Consider the following 20,324-nt stretch of genomic DNA (forward strand, 5'->3'; position numbering starts at 1 on the left):
CCGTGCAGACGGCTAGCTAGCCACCTTGCTGCCGAAACGAACAATCACGTTGTGGGGGGGCTCTTCAAAATGTAAAACAGTCCTTACCTCCCACTCGGTACATGTTGGCCGCCATTCTCTCGTAACCCTTATAAAACACAGTCCCAGGGATTTCCCCACTTGCGTAAAAAATGTCGATGTGGATCTATTTTATTCCTTCATTTATCGTAGACACCCCCGCCGTGAAACAAAGCCGGCTCCGGGCACAACAAGCCGAGCTGTGGCGGGTAAAAAGTTGAAAGTTTCCGTTAGTAATGTTCCGGAGGTTATCCCAAAAAATTACTGTCTTTGTTTTCGGTCCCTCAAACGACCTTCCTCTCCTCTTCCTCTTCCTCACTCACTCACTCATTCACACACAGCTAGCCTGTCTCTTACTCCACTCTTCCTCCCATCCTCCGCTCCCAGCTTCATCCTCCTCTTCTTCACCTCCGCTCAGTTCAACACACACTCACACACATACACACACACACTCACTGGCCCCCTTCGTTCGTTCGTTAAACGTCATCTTCGGAAGTCGTCGACAATCTCCGGCACCGCACAATAAACTTTTTATTGACCTGAGTTTAATAATCAATAGATTTATAACGTGAAATATAGGCACCCTCACACACACATAGATTATGACTGTTGAAGACATGAACGACAGGCAGGAAAACACAACGTAAGACCAAAAAAGTGCTTTCCAAAACTAGATAAAAGAGGAAATAAGGTCTATATAGGTTTATACATTCCCTACACAAGTAGCACACACATGCATACACACACACACACACACACACACACACACACACACACACACACACACACACAGCAAAACAAGATAATAGGCCTACTACTGCACTATGCCCTCATAACTAAAATCTTGAAAGCACCAAGAAAACTCAAGAATCTCATATTAACATAAGAGAGCTATGCAATAGGCTATATATAGTTCCATTGAATAGTCATTGAAATGTATTTCCAGTTTCACCAGTGGCTTTTACTATTACTGTTATTTCATTCTCTAAAAGTTACCACAGAATGTATAAGAATGACAACTTACAGTAGATCATAGGTTTCACTCTCCACTGTTATCTCCCCCACAGGAAAAGAGATGAGTGACAATGTATTTGAATTGCATGAACTGAATTGAATTTGTCATTCTCATATTGAATTGTTGAATCCAAAAAATGTTTTTTTTTGTGTGTGTTTTTTAAATAAATGAATTCTAAAAATACATTTGTAAGGCACAATTTGAAATTGAATGCAACGGTTTGGAATTGAATGTGATTTTTATTGAATTTAGGTTTTAGCTAAACTTTCAAATTCAGTTTTGCCCTTTCTGAGACACACATCTGAGTCTTTGGGGAGGGGGGGGTCCCTATCAAATTTAGGTCAGTGGGGATTAATGTGTACTGTATCTGTTTGTGGGTTCTCCACATGAAAAAGTTTGGGAACCCCTGGATTATAGCAGCTTCTCAACTGAAGGCCAGCACACCATGCGATTCCTGGAGCAGCACTGCCCACTACTGACATACAAGACACAATACAGCTTCCAGTCTTTAGTCATTTATTGGGAGCAATATCTTGATAGATAGTACATCACAGTATTCCAAAAGTTCTTTTAAATATATAACATTTTACAAAAGTAATCACTTCCAAGTGTATTGATCTGCTATTAAAGAGTCAGAGATGCTGAGTATTGATTCCAACTAACAGGTTTGTCACAGTCTGTCTAACGCAAGCACAAGAACAACTTTAATATTAGCTGAGATGTCAACCAAACACTGAAGAATAAAAACTATGCATATTATGCAGAATTCCTTTTAAAGCGTAAGGACACAAGCCACAAGGCAGCACTTTGGTAAGTTTGGTAAACATGACGGACGTTTTAATTAGAAACTAAAATACCGGAATGTTCATTGAAACCAACGTCTCCGTCAACGACAGAAGCCGAGTCATGTTCTGTACCAGCAAACATATTTGACCGCTTCCAGTGAAATTCACCAGAAAATATTCTGCGTTCTGGTAATATCACACTGTCCAGTTTCACAAGGATTTTACATGATCATGGAGGTGCATACGTGTAAAACTAATAATGGACAATCCTCCAGACGATTCCTCTACATGTACTGGATGAAACTGACACAGCAGTGGCACCGCAGGCTGGTGTCCACTCTCTTTCTACGTCTCTCTCTCTCTCTCTTTCACTGTGCATGTAAACAGTTCCTTCTCTTTCACTTCTAACAAACGCAAGACTTCGTTTCCTTCCTAGGTGGTGGCAGGCTCCGGCGAGCTGGTGGAGGTGGAGGTGGAGGAGGCCGAGGTCAGCCTCTCCCTGCTGTCGCCCGCCCCGCCGCCACCGGCGCCCTGCACCCGCCACTGGAGGATGCAGGTGTCCTTCCCGCCCATGGAGAGGAGGTGGGAGTCGTTGTGGGTGAAGCAGACGTTGGTGACGTGGCTGCCATGGCCCTCGTACCTGTGGCTCGGTGCCTGGTAGGGGAAAAGAAAGAGTCCATGAGGAACACTTTGGATGGAACTTACGAGTTCTGGCCATGCCCCAATCAGTGATGTCAAAGCTGGTAAGGTAAGTAAGGCAAAACACCTGATTTGACATCACTGATAGGGGTGTGGCCAGAACTGTAACATGCTTGACAGTTTCAACCCACAGGGAGCAGTGCAGCAGCAATTTTCTGCCCTATGTGATTGAGTGTTGATTTACCCTTTAAGGTCTTACTCTGGTTAAGCTGTTTACATACACAAATTAATTGTAATACCTTGGTGTAATTACTGTAAACACATGAAATCATGGTGGAGGCAACTGGTAGCCTCCATCTTACACCAGTGGTATTGTTAGTGCTAGTGGCTCTCAAAACGAAGACCATATTTCCCATAAACCCCGTTGCTTCCTGCCCCCCCTCCCCCTCCCCCTCCCTGAAGAGGATTAGGGTTGGGTGATAGTGTGTCCTCCCATCAGCCAATCGTTATCACACATATCGCCAATCCCCTGTGCATTCGTCATCACTGCATTGTCGCTTCTGGCCAGCAGATGTCGCGGTGAGACCCTGTGTTCAACATGACTTTGGTCTCAGTGAAAATAAACTTGTATATAATGGAGTTTTACTTTTTTTTTTAGGGTTTCACAGTCAAGGCGGGGTGATCTTTTGTTAAGGCAGCTATCTATGCTTGTCAGGCGCTGCAGGAAACCATTACATTTTAAATTACCCAATATCAAAGTAATGTAAATCGGCAAAAGACTCGGCAAGTGAATTTCCCCCGGCGGTGGATTCAGCCTATCGCAGATCCCCGATGTATTCATCCAATCACCAAACCCTAAAGAGGATAAACATGTTGGAAGTGCTTTTTGGATCGGCCTTTCACTCCTTCCATCATCTGCCATTGCCAGAAACCCTGAAAGCATTAGCTCCATTGGTGCTGGAAGAACAGCGCCTTCTTCCTGTTTTGTGCCATAAAGCAGTCAAGCTGATTTCCTGCCAAATCTGATCTTCTCAGTAATGGTCTTGTTTGTTTACAGTAATTGTACTAATGTCTCATAATTAATGTGGTAATGATTCATCGACGGTAAAATGATACAGAAAACACCTTTAACTGAATATCCCTTCTCCCTCTTTGACTGAGGTTACTTCTAATACAGGGGAAAGAAACAATGACCCCAAATATTATTCTGTGTGATCTTGTGATGCTCCTGCGTGTTACAATTGTACCTTTCACTACAATGAATCACTCACACCAGGAATGCTAGACTGTAGTTGCACCTTGAAATGCACTCAGCCTTCGACATTTACTGATGATGCCAGCGCAGAACAGCTGACAATTATGGATGAAAGCTGGGAGTCGAGAGGGTGGTTATGCTTGAGATGCGGAATGGAAAGAGTCTGACTTTAACAGATGGCGAAAACCAAAAGTGAAAGCAGCAAGATGTTTCCATGCCATAATAACCTGGATAATATGGGAGGAAGCCAGGCATCTTAACCAGGTTTCCCATAATAAAAGTATGAGCTAACCAGGTTATAGCCAATGTGAACATACTGGTTTGAACTATAAACACGCTGCGTGGGACTTGCTATAACAAATCGACGATCACGTTAACTAATAGTAAGACTGGTTTAAACAGTCACAGTGTATTGACTCGGTACCAACTCGGCTTGACTTGGTATGTCACCGGTGATTATGATGCATATGAGCGTTACCTTTGGTTTAGGACATGGGTACTGGAAGAGGTGGACTTTACAGAAGTCGTCAGCCACCGCTACCACCCTCTCACTGTGAGAGCGACACAGTGCGTTGATGTCTGTACCATCCGAGCCCTCCAACCACACACCTGGAAGACCACAACATTATTTGTTAAACTTCTTGTTTTCAACCACTTGATGACAGGAATTTATGCTGCATTCCAGAGATGTTGGACAGTTGGAAATTCTAGCTTCCTACTAGGAAAAATGCAATGTAACAGCCGTTTAAGTAGTAGGAAACCCGGGTCTTCAAAAGAACTAAAGTGGCGAGATCCTGGTTATTTCGAGTTTCAAAAAGGGCAAAAACTGACTATAAAACTACTCCAAACAGCTCATGCAGCATAATCCAAGTGTTTTGAAGCCAAACAATTGCACTGTGGGTCCAAAAGTCCAATATTTACTGCAGTCACAGAGCTCTGGTTGCCCTGCAGCGATCTGATGGAAGAGTCTGGTGGAAGCTCGTACTTCTGAGTTTTACAGTCGTAAATACAACTCGTCATGTATTAAAGTACTTTTTAGTCAGAAATGAAGAATGAAGAGTTGAAGAGTATTCACAGTTTTGTAATTGATATTTGAATAGGTTTACTGGCTAAAAGGTCTTGTATATGCATGACAGCTAAAAGTTAAACAGAGTGAGAATGTCACGTCTTGGCATCTTGGGTTTCATGTAAAATATCCATAATTACAAACTTTCCGATTTGAAGGCACTTGAAGGCAGCTTCTGCCTTCTTGGACTAACAGTGCAATAATATGGCTTCACAACACTTGGATTATGCTGCATGAGCTGTCTGGAGTCATTTTATGGTCATTTTTTGCTGTTTTTGGAACTCAAATGAACTATGACCCAGCCACTTCAGGTCTTTTGGAGAAGGCTGATACAGAGCAGCGCTAGCAAACTCGGTGTGTGTTATGTGGACATACAAACTCCAGTTTGTTGACAGACATGAGGGTGAGTAGATAATGACCAGACTTTCATTTCTAGGTGAACTATTCCTTTAAGTTAAATTGTCAGCATTGCATGAACTTAAATGTATTGCAATACCTGTGTGGTAAAAGGTTAAACATCTAAATTTGAAATGTAAAGTTAGCACTTACACTTGCTAACGTTCTATGCTAACTAGTTAGCTAACATTGCCAGATATCACTGACATAACATTAGCTGTTGCGTGGAAAACAGTATTTTACATTGGGCAAAGAGAATCTTGCAGGCGTCCATGTTTCCATGGCCATGTTTCTCCCTTGGTTTTTCTGAGCTGGACCACATGGAGGTCTACAAGTTGGGAATTTTGGACTTCTGACATTAAATGGAATGCAGCATTAGTAAAATGAGGGTATGTATATGTGTAGTTTGTGTATATCAGTGTATATGCTGGATGCAGTAACAAAAGTTTCAATAGTTGAATGGGCAGAAAAGTTCCTTTATGTTCAACACTGAAAAAGAGGTTTTATGATCATGTTGCAGCAAATTGGTGTTTCTCACCCATGACATGGAAGCCCAGCACACAGGTGTAGGAGGCCCATTCTCTGTCTTTGCTCTCGAAGCGGTTCCTCAACAGTTTACACCCCGCAGCAACATCCCCTGCCAGAGTACATATTCATTTTCATAGTCAAATCAGGATATTATCATAAACAAATATGTACGAGTATGTCCAGTCACGCTATCTGAGAATGTAATTACAAACAGGTACTCTTTCACTTACAGTAAAGGATCTCGTAGTCGCCCGAATTAGACATAATGTACTTCCCATCTTTGGACCAATCCAGATGAGTTATAAAGCTAGAGTGGCCCTGGTTGGATAGAAAAAAACAGTTTCCGGTTTGTTTGGAATAAACAGAAGAAGAACTGGGTAGTTAGCATGAGCAGTGATAGCCACCATGGCTGAACAGACATAGAAAAGAGAAACTCAAACTGCATCAACAGAAAATCCAAGGAAAAAGATGGGTGGATTTACAGATGGATTTGATGCGTTCATCCAGGATATTAATGTCAGGAGAAAAGGGGCACAATCCTCAACTCACATTACATTTCCCGAAGCGGGTGTAGCGCCGGCCGCTCTCTGTCACATTGTAGATATAGATGAAGTTGTCATGGGAGCCCACAGCCAGAAAGCTGCCATCTGAAAACACGGGTGCATTCACATAGTAAAGAGGGGATTTCCACACGTTTCCAGTGTCCTAGTGGTCAATTTAGATTCTTTTCAATAAAAGCAAAAAGTACACTTAAACTTACATCGATATATTGGTTCACAAATATATTAGGCTAATATTGGCCTTTTATTCAAAATTGGATAGAAATTCTCCTTAGCTTTCAGATGGTAAATACTACTAGAAAATACTGTTCACTCAGCTTTCAGATGGTAAATTCTACATGGGAACTCGGGGTTTGGTGATGGACTTTGATTACTTTAACTTCCTGAATTTTGTCACCAACAAGGAAATAGCTGTAGTCAAATGTAGGGAGTGATATATTCACTTCAAACAAATCGAACATTTAACAATTTTCCTCTCATAAGTCATTTTGTGATCACAACTCTGAAAATACAGGACACAACTACTTTGCTCGATTTTTGGTTTGTGGTCGACATTTTCTTTTGCTGTAAAACACGAATGAATGACATTGACCCCAACTATGATTTGGCTGCAATTCTGACAGTGGTTAGACAAACAGAGCAACCGGTGGTGAACTCTGACCTGGGGAGTATCTCATGACAGACAGCTGCTCATTCCCGTCGGTGGATTCGGAGACAACCTCCCTGGTCAGCAGGTCAAGGACCAGCCACCTGTTATTGTCATAGGGGGGATGGGAGAGAAGGGACAACAGGACAGAGGCAGAGAGGTGGAAATACACCAGGAATGATGACTAAACTGGGCAGCAGGTAGACGATTTGTGACGCCGAAGTCTACCGAAGACAGAAGTGCTATGAAGTTGAGTCAGACTCAAGTCACAGTTTTAATTGCTTGAGACTTGACTTGATGCATGAAGAGAAGACTTGAGACTTGACTTGACTTGGGTTCTGGTGACTTGGGACTTGACTTTGACTTGAGATCTTGTGTTTGTGTAAATGACTCAGATTGAAAGCAATTAGATTTGTTCCAGCAGATGAATTTGTATGGAATGATTAATTTTATTGAAGTTGAAACTGATTATAGAAATCAAACTCATGATGCTCTTACCAAGTTTTTATCCTATTAAAACCATATTGCATTGAAAAGTCCTAGATATTTAGTTTTCTTTAAGATATTAAATTGATACTGGAGTCTTGATTTGTTCTGACTTGACTTGCTGTTCTACATTTAGACTTGAGACTTGACATTTATGACATGGACTTGACTTGGACTTGACTTGGTAATCTACATTTAGACTTGGGACTTGACTTGAGACTTGTGCCTCAAGACTTGAGACTGACTTGGGACTCGAGCAAAGTTGACTTGGTCACACCTCTGCTGTGTTATTAAAGAAAGAGCTCCCTAGAATATCGCGTCTCCAGCTGTTCATTCCAAACCATCGACACAATCTTGTCACACATACATATTTTCATTATTTAATATTTTTTTCCATACTTCTCTTTCATGCCTTTCTACTTAAGACTTTTTTCTTTGTTGTATCCTGTTACTCTTTTACAGCTGCAATGACCCAATTTCCTCACGGGGATCATTAAAGTTTCATTTTATCTTGACACATGGCCATAAATGATGAATGATTCTGATGACCTGAATTAACCAGTTAATTATTATATGTGACGTGTAAACTGAAGAGGCAATAAGAAGGGGGTTTCCTGTCCCATAGCACAAAATGACCATCATTTATCTTGTTGATAAGGTTATTGATCAATAATGACCCGGCGATTACTTGGTGCTGAGATTTCTGGCTTTCAAAACTCACTTTCCAGCTCTTACGCCAATAAAAATCATAGATGACTTCATGCCCCTTGAATGTGTCATGTGTAAATATTGCTGGGACTTTGTTTGAGTGTCGTCTTACCTTCCAGTACTGAGGCCGACTGAAACCACCGATCCGCTTGGACAGAAGTCTGCACACAATCCATACTCCTGGAAGAGACACACAGCACTGGTTAAGAATATGTGGGTCAGGGCTGGAGAGAGTATCAAAGTACTCAAGTAGAAGTACTGTTACTTTGCTGGAATTCTACTTGAGTATAAGTGAAATTACTGGTGTGAAAATCTCAAATGAAGTCAAATGAATCAAAAACACGGACATGTTAGTGGTGGTTTCTGTACAAATCATCCCTCTTCATCAACATAGTCAAACAGTGTTTTACATTTCCGGTTTGTTTGGAATAAACAGAAGAAGAACTGGGTAGTTAGCATGAGCAGTGATAGCCACCATGGCTGAACAGACAAAGAAAAGAGAAACTCAAACTGCATCAACAGAAAACCCAAGCTCCGCCCACACTGTTTGATTGACAGCTGATCTCAAAAACACAGCAATGAGCGCTTAGCACCAAAGATGGAGACTCAATAAAAACAATGAGGAACATGAGGATTACCACTTTAAAATGTACTCAGTACAGTACTTCAGTCAAAACATACTTCAGAAAAACACTCAAAAACAACAGTACAAGTACACAAAAAAGCTAAAAAGCAGTTACAGTAATGAAAGTAATTGCAATTTGTAACTTCCACTCCATTGTTCCATTGTGTGTGTGTGTGTGTGTGTGTGTGTGTGTGTGTGTGTCCTACCTCCAGTGTAGTGCACCAGTCCAGCTTGTGTTCCTCTGTGTTCCACAAGCACACCTGTCTGTCGTGACCACACGTGAGGAAGATGTTCTGGGAGTGGTGTGTGGCCAGACCCCACATCTCATCCACATGACCCTGTCTCACACGCACACACACACGCAGACCCATTGTGAAACCAACAAAATCTATTGTGCAGTTGCTTTACATTTTCATTTTGTTCAATCTACAATGACATGATTACAGGAAGCGAAATGCCAAATGCTACTTTCTTGTTCTGTCTAAATATTCTCATACATATCAGTTTCACTGCAACAGCAGGTGTGTGTATAAGGGTGAGACCGATATATGGGGCCGATATTGGCCTTTTATTGAAAAACAGATCTGGTCCAGTCAGTGTGGTCCACCTCTAATATGATGCAGTTTTATTGATTACATATTTATTGTAGAATTGATCACACCTAACCTGAAATGATTCTAATGAGACATTTTGATCAGATTCCACACAAGTATGCATGAATATGTTTATTTATTGTAATTATCCTAGGTTTCAATGGAGAGTTTTAGTGTCCCATGATGGTCTAAATGCTGTTTCAGAGGCTTTTCCACCCTGACAAGAATAACATTCTGGTTGAAACACAGAAAATTTGGAATTTTGAGGATTTTGTTTTATATGAAATCGGGAATATCGGCACAAAATACAAGCTATCAGCAGCTTCTATTAAAAAATATCAGCCTTGAAAAACTATATAATAGATATACTGTATATATCTATATAAGGTGCGGTGTGTTTTATATCATCTGATTTTGTAAGATATCGGATTTTCCGTAAATATGAACTGCCAATGTTCACGTCAACCTCTTAGTGGTAGCCTAATTACAAGTAGGGTATGTGGGATTTTTTGCACGCACCGATATTTCCCAACTGTGTCACAAATTGAGGAAGTGTGTGAACACAAGCGGTAAACACAGCGGGGAATCCACCGATGTTGGCGGTCCAAGGACCAATGAGTAAAACACGTAAAGAACGCTTTCAAGCTGAAGCAACAAAAGACTGGCAGCCAGCAGAGTAAACAAGGAAGTGTGTGAGCAATGCTAAAAAGTATCAAAAGGACTATTATAACTGAAATGTCATGTGATAATTGTTCAATCACAGCTATTTAAAGACGTGTAACTGCAGTGTGAGTGTCATTGGGAGCTTCAATCCAAAAATATCGGTATTGGCCTTCAAAAATCCATATCGGTAAAATCCTAGCGTGCATGCAAAAGCTTAAAATCCTTGAAACGTATAATTAGGTTATTTGCATACCTGCACTATGGCCACAAAGCCATCAGAGAAGGTGCCTCTAAGGATAGCGTTCCGGGTCGTACCAACTAATAGTTCCTCCCCATCCACATCTGCAATGGTGCGGACCGCCCCAAACTTTTCAGCAATCTAGAGAAATAATAATATTAAGTACAACAACAAGACTTTCTACGTTATTTGAACAAAACTTAACAGCGCTCTCCATCGGCTCCGACACACTCGCACACACACACACACACACACTTGTGGTTCACCTCACACTCTCTCTCAGGTGCCAGGTCGGCGCTCCAGCGGATGATCTTGCGATCTTTCCCTCCTCCGCTGAGCAGACCGCCGCCCTGCAGGGTGCACAGGGTAAACACGCTGCCTTCATGCGCTCTGGTCTGACGCATGATCTGGAAGGTCTCTGTGGGACGGCGGGCACAGGAGAAAGACTTAAAGGTGGAGTAAGGAACGATGGAGGACGGCGCTACGAGTGAGCGAGTCACAACACATTTCAGCTACGGAGGCTAAAAAGTCTCGTTCTCAAGCCAAAAAAGTAAATGACAAAGCAGTTTTATTATTCCAGTATTCAGCATGGTGATATATTACCTCTTCAATAGATGCTTCTGGTGTATCTCTGCTCTAACTGACTAGCTTACTCCTCTTGCTTTGGAAAATGTGACTATATTGTTTGTGTCAATTGCAAGCAACCGTAGCTCTAGGGGCTAGAAAGGAGGGGGCTGTTCCACAGACTTGTGTAAAGGTGATGATACACAGGCAAATTTTTATGGCAAATATTTTCTCACTGAAAACAATGTAGCAGTTTGAAATCTAGCCTAGCTTGATCGGAGAGCAAGATTTGCTGCAAGGTTTCAACATCAACTAATCAGAGACAACAAAATTGGTCAGGTGACCTGTCATTAGCATAAAATATTTTCAAAATGGTCCACCTGCTACTAAATAGTAAACACAGCTAGGAAATAACAGCTGTGATTCTTTTCATATAACATTTAATTTAGTAAACTAGCCATCACTGTTATCTTGACCCCATCTTTTCTACTGAAAATGTAATAATTTAATAATTTTATCAAGGTTATCCACTGGAATACATGTAGCTAGCTTGCTAGCTAGCTAGCTAGCCTATAATACACATGTATTCCAGTGGATAACCTTGATAAAATTATTAAATTATTACATTTTCAGTAGAAAAGATGGGGTCAAGATAACAGTGATGGCAGCAGTATGTTATTTCATCCATTTTCATTTTTGCCACAAATTTGCTTTGATTTGATTGTGTATCATCAGCTTAAGAGAAGACAAGTTGTATCAATGTTGTTGCAATTCCTACTGGTCACCAATAGAATTCAATGATCCCTCTGGGGAAATGCTGAATGTTGAATGGGAAGTGTTAAATAGCAATAGGATAAAGCAAAGAAAATTGAATAGAAATACGAACAGAGCAAACGGCAGGGTAGAAAAGCATTAAACAAACTGCATCATATCAGCAGTAGATGACACTGACTGGATGATTTTTAATAAAAGGCCAATATCGGGCCGATATATCGGTCTAATCCTAATATAGATGTTTCACAGCATATAGGTTTGAATCAGTGACTACAGGTACAGAGTGTGAATATGATCTACAGTAGTTACCCTTGGCTCCTTTTCCGAGCGTTTTGACATCCGCAGCCGACTTTCCCCAAGTCAGGATGTTTCCCTCAGAGTCTCCAGTCAGAACGTCTCCCGTCAGGCTGAAGACAAAACACTGGATGAACTTGGGCTTCTTGTATTTCTGACAGAGGGAAAGGAGAACAAAAATGAAAATGCTGGACAAATGCATCTACTGGAAGCTGAAACCTTTGTGTTTCCAAAACGAAAACTTATGCCTTTCTCGACTCCTCTGCACAGAAAAACAGTACACAGTAATGAACAACTTTGTTCAGCTGACTCTTCTCAAGCTACAACTCAGAGTGTTTTGGAGTAGAGACTAGGGCTAAAGACAAGACAGTTTACTGTGTCACAGTAACCTACATTTGGAAACAAATCCACCATATCACACTATTCACTTTTACTTATTACAATACTGACCTACACACACACAACAATCTTTTTTAGGTGTCTCTCTTTTTCTAGCCTGATTGTTATAGATATATATATGTCATGACATATATATGCATAAAAGAGAAGTGTCTCACTCCAAAGATGCCTTGTTTCTTGGTGAGCTGTCCAGCGCTGAGCGTCCAGAAGTAGACGTGGGATTTACCACAGGTGATGATGTTGGTGCTGTCGCTGGGGTTGAACTCCACAGCAAACACAGCCTCATTGGTACTCTGAAACACAACACACACACACACACACAGACCTGTGTTTAGCATGATTACAGTGTTTAACCTGATTTTTACATCTATGAAATAACCTACTATTAGCTAAACTGCTGTAGCTACTGAAATTATAATAATGTTGCTATGATTGTGGATAAAATGTCGGCAAGAAATTTGTGAAGGAGAACGAGTAGGTGATAGAAATAGATATGAAAAAACTTAAACAATCCCTGTGGAGAAATTGGGTTATTGCAGCAGTAAAATAGGATACAGCAAAGAAAACATAATATAAATAAGAACAGAGTAAATGCATAACTGACACTGGCAACATGTTAAGTAGAAATGCATAATTTTCAAGTATGAAAAAACCCTCATAATTACAGCATTATGAGGGTGTGCAAAATGACAACAGCAGTACATATGACAAGGAAAACAAATGATAAAAATACAACTGCAATATGACGAATGCATGATGAATACAACCAAAAAATATACTGTATATGTATGCAGCATGACATGAGTGAAAAATAATTTAATATAAATATCAAGATATATGCAATATATACTCAGTGGTTACTTTATTAGGTAATCATCTCTACACAAACAGCTGGTTCCTCCAGACTGTGAGTTGCATGTAAATAAAGTATGAGAATACAGCATGCAGACAGAGTCAAGAGGTTCAGTTGCTGTTTGACTAAACATTAGAATGGGCAAGACGCCTGATTTAGGCCACTTTGAACGGGGTATAATGGCTGGTGTCAGATGGACCGCTTCCAGAATCACAGAAGCAGCCAACTTCTTGAGATTTTGGCACTAAAGTGTATAGAGTTTACAGTACCAAAACCCCCAAAACATCCAACCATCTGCCAACCATCAGCCAAAACACCTTGTTGTCAGAGGAGAAGCACAAGACTGGTTCAAGCTAACAGCAAATAGCAGCTCAGTGCAACAGTGGTGTGCAGAAGGTCTTCTCAGAACCATAACTGGTCGGACTACAGCAGCAGAAGACCATGCTGTCAGCTAGCAAGAACAAGATGAAGCTACAGTGGACACAGGATCAACAAAAGTGGAAAACTTTGCCTGGTCTGATGAATCCTGACATGCTAACAGGTTACCAACATGAATCCTGGTTTCTGTTGTGATGCTAACAGGTTAACAACATGAATCCTGGTTTCTGTTGTGACGCGCTAACAGGTAAACCACAGAATCCTGTTGTGACATGCTAACAGGTAAGCAATAGAATCCTGGTGTCTGTTGTGATGCTAACAGGTTAACAACATAAATGGATCATGGATCATCGTGCCTGGTGTCACCTGTACAGGCTGCTGGTGATGTAATGGTGTGGGAATGTTTTCTTAGTTCACATTAGGCTCCTTAGTTCGAATGGAGCATCATCTGAACACTGTGTACCTAAACATGGTTGCTGTCCAGGTCCGGTCTAGCCTTTGTCAAATGGAAACTTCCAGCAGGATAAAGGCGTTCAGGTCCGTGACAGTGACTTCAGTTCAGATCTCAGAGACCTTTGGTCTGACGTGGAACAGGAAAAATGTGCAGGAACTGAGTGACGCTTTGAGTCAACATGGACCAAGATCAGAACGTTTCCAGCACCTTGTTGAATCCAGGCCATGAAGAATCAAAGCTTTTCTAGAGGCAAAAAGAGGGTCCTACCTGCTACTAGCTAGGTGTACCTAATAATGTGGAAACTGAGTGTATCAAAATAGAGAATATGAATTTAACAAATATGTCAATTTAAAGCATATATACCGGATATGCAAATGTAAGTCATGTTCACACTGGCAGCTCTACAGCAGGCCGTACATACAGTATGTATAGAAAGTACAACTACATCATTTCTACACAAAAGTCCCATTCATGTCTGTGCTGTAATGCGGCATATGGACTATTCCACTGCTATGCAGAGGGGAGGGGGGTGTAATTATCTTCCTCCTGTTGGATGAACTTGTATGTTTATACAGTGCGGGTCAGCGTTGGCCTGTCCAGCATGGAGCTGGATTCCCATAGCCAATCATGCATATGCTAAGTAAGTTTGAGAAAACATAAGTTCTTGCAAAAGCAGCACATTAAAATCTGGACATGAGATGAAATATAAGCTCAAGCACCCGCCTATACATCCCAGCTGCTGCATTAACACGCACTTAGACACACACACACACACACACACATAGCCAGACAAATTCACTGTATAAAATATTTACACTGTTGCCATGACAGCCGTGCTGAAATTGCTCTCAGGGAAGTTGAGGAGTTTTGGGCTAAAAGCCCATAACAGCACGGCGGAGACACTGCCGCCATCTTTTTTTTTTTTTCTTCTTTAATCTCTCCAAACAGACCTCCTTTATAATAAGCATCTACAGATTCAGTATGCAACTACAGTGGGCGTTTGGCTGCAGAACGGCCTACATATTGCTGTTGTCATGTGAAAAACCCCTAACTGCAGTTTGGGAAATTTTCATGCTTTAACTTCAGTTGAAAGATTTCATGGTTCCTCTGGGTTCAGAACATTCTACCAGCTCTGGGATTATGAAACCCTGTAGTGACTGACAATTTAGTAAATGTCAGATAATGTAATAAATTGTCAAATTGTAATAAAATGTCCCCCTAAACCAGTCAAAAAATGCAATAAAACCTGTTAAAGTAAATTAATTACCAAATAATATAATAACATCTACAGACTGATACTGTAATAATTAAAAAAAAAAAAAAACACTCCTCATAATGCAATTGTAATAAAACCTGATATTGTATATATTTTATTCCTGATAATTAAACACATTATCACATTAACCAGCAATTACTACATTATAAGGGGTGTAATTTATCATCTGCTAATGTCATAAATGTCAGATCATGTTGTAGCTTGTCAAATTCTAACATGTCTCCCTAAACTACTCAAACATGTAATACAACCTGTAAATATAATAAATTGCCAGATAATGAATCTTCAGAGTGTAGTATTAAAAACAAAGAGAACACCCCATTCATAATTTTCATTTAAAGTGATAATATGTTACATTACCAGATAAATTACCACAGTATCGGGTTTTATTAAATTTTAGACTCATTTAGAATCATATTTGTATTACATTTTGACAAGTTATTACAATATCTGTCTTTCAAAACCCTCTGGATAAACTCAAAAATGCTGTCTCTTTTAGGTCTTCAGTGTTTTCAGTGCAAATTCTACTCTTGGCTCTCAGCTGAGAACAGCAGCAGCAAAGATTTCATAGTTGTCATCGCTTCAAGCTTTGGGTTTAGATAAATACTGTATAGTTGTGTTGTTTAGATGATGGATGCTTCTTTAAGGTCCCAGAAGAGGTATTTGGATGTGTTCACTGTGCCTTTATTTCATCTCAAATGGACTATTGCAACTCTAAATTTGTACAAAAACCAAACACAGTGAGTTAGCCCCCGTAGTTCCATCTCAGTCTTCTGTTTGCAACTTTTCCACAATGATGAATCAAGCTTATATTTCTCACTGTCGAATCATTTGCCCCACAGGCTTGGACCTGCTGATGGCTGCTTGCGGCTATATTTATTATGATTATCATTATTATTATTCATCGTGCTGTCTCTTGGTATTTCTTTACCTTGACCTCTACATGCTTGGTTCCCTTGGTGCAGTCCCATACTGACAGCATGTGTTCATTAGAATCATCGATCACACACAGGAACGCTCCAGAGTCCTGAAAACACAGATGACAGCAATTAGACTGCAGTGTTTCCCACACATAGGCTTTACCTGGGTATGTCGCCCAGGTGTATTAGTGGCTGCCAAGGTAGATTTGGAGTCCCTTTTTAATAATTTTAAATTTTTTTGTATCCGCCCGAAAAAGGGACACCATCCGTAACATCCCCTCCCTGCATTGCATTTTTCAACAGAATGGGCCTTTAATTCAAGCACTCTAAATGCCACGTCACACACATCGTTCAATTAAACTCACAGCGAAGGAGAAAGCGACTGATCCCACTCCCCTCTCGAAGGTTCCCAGGCCGATCTGCTGCAGGGTGACCAGGCTGGTCGAGTCCCAGATATGAACACAAGGCTGCAGGGGCTAAAACACACAAATAAAGACACACTTGACATAGATATTTCAAGGTCAAGTTCAAGTTCCACTTTACTATTCCCGTAAGGGAAAATTGGTTTGCAACAAGGTTAAACATATCATAGAAGACATGTCACAAGAGATCAGAGAACAGCTGAGAGGGTTTTAGGCCTGTTGTATGGATAAATGTACACAAATGTATATACAGTATATATAGGATATATAAACATGACATTTTGATCCAATAGTGGATGATAATACAACAGTACAGTACAATGATATGACAGCGATACTCACCTTGCCGTCTTTATCCACCCCTGCCATTTGGCCAGATGCCACCCGCACCTTGTCAGGATGGAGGGTCAGACTGCAGGAAGAAAAAACATATCAATAGAAATCATTTCTATTTGATTCATTATTTCAGGAACAACTATAAATACAATGCATGTTTTGCTCATGGATATATGCTATAAACTTGCAATATAGAAACTTAATATTTCTTCACATTCCCATATTTTTCTCATCTGTGATTTCATCTGTTCTCATATACTGCATATATCATGACATTCACATTGCATAGATTTCAGATTTTTTTATATTTTCTTGCATATGTTCCATTCATTTTTTTGGCTCAGTACTCTCTTTTGCACACCCTGCATACAAGCTGTAATTCAGATATTTCATATTTTTTACTCTTTGTAATTCAGATATTTAATATTTTTTTACTATATTTCTACTTTCTAATATTTTCTACATTATTGTATGGTAATTGTTGCTATGTGTACTACCCCTCATTTACAATAGTCTTTTTTTATATTCCATTTTTCTTTGTTGTATCCTATTACTGTACTATTTGCTGCAGCAACAACCCAATTTCCCCATGGGAATCAATCAGTACAGTTGCATTTTATCGAATCTTTTGATACAGCCAATAGATTAGATATATATAAATTCTGTCCAATATCCACTGACCAGCGGACTGGGTCGGTGTGTTTGCGGTAGTGGCGTTGTGTGCGGTTGTTGATGTGGTAAAGCACCACAACGCAGGCGATGAAGTACACCGCCTCGCCCGACGGCAGGAAGTACAGGTTGGCACGGCAATCCCGGCCTCGGTAACCGTAGCTAGGCGGGGTAGGGTCAAGGTGGCATCGTTCAAGCATCTCATAGGTCCATCAGTCCAAATTAATTAAAGGTACAGTTCAGCCAGCAATGAAAATTTCAAAATGTCAAAATGTCATTATCTATTCACTCCCATGTCGAGTCTCAGCCTTCTAACAAACTATTTAAATGAACGGGGTCCGGAGTTCCAAAAAGAAGAAAATGACCATCAAATTTCTCTAAAAAAATGTGTACAGCAGAATCCAAGTGTTTTGTAGCCAAACGCTTACACTGTGAGTCCAAAAGGCCAAAATTTAGCTCGTTACGTAGCGTTATTCTAGACAGAGGAAATGGCAACTTCTTCTGTCGTGGTATGGCAACCAAAATAAGGAAATCAGCTGACTCAGCCAATAGAAAGCTCTCTGTGCTGACACGCATCACCCCCAATCTCCTCTATTGGCTGGCGAGTCACAGTGCCATTGTTTGGCTATAAAACACCTGGTTTATGATGCAGGAGCTAGAAGTCTGATTATCATGGAGCTGTAGTAGCCAACTTGCTGTGTGTGCGAAGTTTCCATTGACATCAGGGTGAGTAGATAATGACAAGAGTTTCATTTTGGGGTGAACTGTTCCTTTAAGCATAAGACAATTTCACCCACAGCTTCACCTCTAACAGCTAATTTATGGATGACGCTGCTCTTATTGACCTGGCTGGGGTGACGGCTTTTTTTCCCAAGGACACTGGGTTATTTTAGAGAGACACTTTCCAGGCTAATAAGCAATACATACTCTATGGCTTGAATCCAGGAAATTAATTACCACACGTTCAATCAATAGTGTCTGAATTTAAAACAACCCTGTTCTCATAAATATGCATAACTGGATGAGAACTGCTGTGGCATTTAGGAAGGATACACCCAGTCCAGCTCCAGTTTCTCTAAGGGAGGCTCCATCTTCAGGTCTTCATAGTTCTGGATGTTAGAGGGGATGTACATAGTTATTGGTCGGCCACGGATGAACATCTTGATTGACTGTCCTGAAAAGCAAACACAGATGAGGGTCAGTGATTAGCGGTAAATAAAAAGGAGGGTAATTCAAAACTGCATTATATTTCATAAATGTTCATTTTTGTGTATTTTTCCTTAAAACACCCTATCCTTATATCGCTTATATCAGTATAATATGACTTACTATGATGTACAATTTATTTTATTAAGATTCATGTCAGCCTGAAACAGTGTTTACTACCAATATACCAATTTGAAAACTGAATGAAATATGATATAGAAATTCCCCATACTAATTCACTAATCCATTTAGCCACTAACTGTGTGTGTATTTTCCCATTTCCCTTTCCCATAGCCTGTGTGCAGAGAAGCATGCTTCTGACCAGAAGGTTGCTAGTTCAAATCCCTGGAAAATATGGGTGAATGAGACATGTTTGACCCATAACCCCCCCCCCCCCCCCACCCAACTACTTTCCAGTGGAAATTCGGAGTGGCCAAGAGTAGACGACTGGTTGTACTGGATAGCATATTCATAATGTAAATATGTATGCGTGTGTGAATGTGAAGAAGGGCGTTGCCGGAAAAGAGCAGGATGCTCAATTGACTTTCCCTGGATAAAAAGTGCTTAAAATAAAAAGTGACATAACGGCATGACAGGCTGGTCTACCTTGGCTGTAGGTTCCTCTCCGGGACCCGGGGGATCCTGTGTGAGAACGAGAGCGAAGGGGTTAGCCAGACAAATAAACACCAAGATCCTCTGAGCTTTAAATCACAGCTGATTCCAGCCATAGCCAATCCAGCCTTGACATTAGGGATCCCCGGGGATCTATTCCCAGTTTCTAAGGGCAAAGATCTATGAGCTCGGAGTGGGTTTCCACTAGAGTATTTTTTCCCCTTTTGAGGTTCCCTGTCACCTTGGCAACTGTCAATTCACTTTATAAGACTAGGAGTGTGGCGTGGGGATGAGCTTCCAGGACCGGCAGATTGAAATGTTACAGCTGGGAGTCGGGGCTTCAAACATCTGTCTGTCCGGCTGTGAACCGGTGGTAAAAGGGCTATGGGGGGGGGGGTTGATTTTATCCAGTGAAAGGACAACAGGAACATTGGACATCAACACTGTTTGATTACCTGATCATTCACAACAGAGGAAACTTATCCTGATGACTTATTATTTGGGCATTTTTGTGTTGATTATACAGTTGAAAGTAGAGAGACAGTAAACATTTACAGAGAGAGAGAGATGGTATGTGCCTTAGACCACTGAGCCACCAGGACGCCTACCTGATGACCTTTTGAAGAAGAGAGAGGATGCAATTGCCAATTTTGGGGATGTAATGGAAAAGTGATACAATGAGCAGTATAATGAATTACTGCTGCCAGGGAGTAATAAGTAATGATATCACCTTTAAAATGACTAACAAGTAATGAGCAATATATTAGCTTTTTAAGTAATGAACCCAACACTAATTAAGAAAGTTTAACTCATACCGAGCACAACTATCACTCATCAGTTGAGACAGGGGAGAGAAAGTAAGAGTGATGAAGAGGTTCAGACAGAATGAGGGGCAAAGCAAAAGAGA

The 20,324-nt window shown here is 40.7% G+C and overlaps 2 protein-coding genes across 3 annotated transcripts in view; both read right to left on the reverse strand.

Annotated features, from left to right (window-relative positions):
• The window catches only part of mta2 (metastasis associated 1 family, member 2), a 29,836-nt gene extending 29,365 nt beyond the window's left edge, over positions 1 to 471 (reverse strand). The window contains exon 1 of the mRNA XM_071926063.2: positions 88 to 471. Within this exon, the coding sequence (XP_071782164.1) occupies positions 88 to 115 (28 nt within the window). The 5' untranslated portion in view covers positions 116 to 471. The remainder of the gene's footprint in view (positions 1 to 87) is intronic.
• A 1,675-nt stretch (positions 472 to 2,146) lies between these two features.
• Positions 2,147 to 20,324, reverse strand: part of eml3 (EMAP like 3) — a 45,456-nt gene continuing 27,278 nt past the window's right edge. For both annotated transcript variants that reach the window (XM_071926062.2, XM_071926061.2), the window contains 18 exons: positions 19,412 to 19,447; positions 18,653 to 18,773; positions 17,612 to 17,761; positions 16,937 to 17,006; positions 16,538 to 16,648; positions 16,184 to 16,279; positions 12,450 to 12,584; positions 11,908 to 12,046; positions 10,527 to 10,678; positions 10,276 to 10,401; positions 8,973 to 9,104; positions 8,254 to 8,321; positions 6,963 to 7,051; positions 6,291 to 6,388; positions 5,972 to 6,059; positions 5,752 to 5,850; positions 4,230 to 4,360; positions 2,147 to 2,511 (listed from right to left, as the gene is read on the reverse strand). In XM_071926062.2, the coding sequence (XP_071782163.1) occupies positions 2,290 to 2,511; positions 4,230 to 4,360; positions 5,752 to 5,850; positions 5,972 to 6,059; positions 6,291 to 6,388; positions 6,963 to 7,051; positions 8,254 to 8,321; positions 8,973 to 9,104; positions 10,276 to 10,401; positions 10,527 to 10,678; positions 11,908 to 12,046; positions 12,450 to 12,584; positions 16,184 to 16,279; positions 16,538 to 16,648; positions 16,937 to 17,006; positions 17,612 to 17,761; positions 18,653 to 18,773; positions 19,412 to 19,447 (2,063 nt within the window). In that variant the 3' untranslated portion in view covers positions 2,147 to 2,289. The remainder of the gene's footprint in view (positions 2,512 to 4,229; positions 4,361 to 5,751; positions 5,851 to 5,971; positions 6,060 to 6,290; positions 6,389 to 6,962; positions 7,052 to 8,253; positions 8,322 to 8,972; positions 9,105 to 10,275; positions 10,402 to 10,526; positions 10,679 to 11,907; positions 12,047 to 12,449; positions 12,585 to 16,183; positions 16,280 to 16,537; positions 16,649 to 16,936; positions 17,007 to 17,611; positions 17,762 to 18,652; positions 18,774 to 19,411; positions 19,448 to 20,324) is intronic.

Source organism: Centroberyx gerrardi, chromosome 23 (genome assembly GCF_048128805.1).
Source record: "Centroberyx gerrardi isolate f3 chromosome 23, fCenGer3.hap1.cur.20231027, whole genome shotgun sequence".
Taxonomy (NCBI): Eukaryota; Metazoa; Chordata; class Actinopteri; order Beryciformes; family Berycidae; genus Centroberyx; species Centroberyx gerrardi.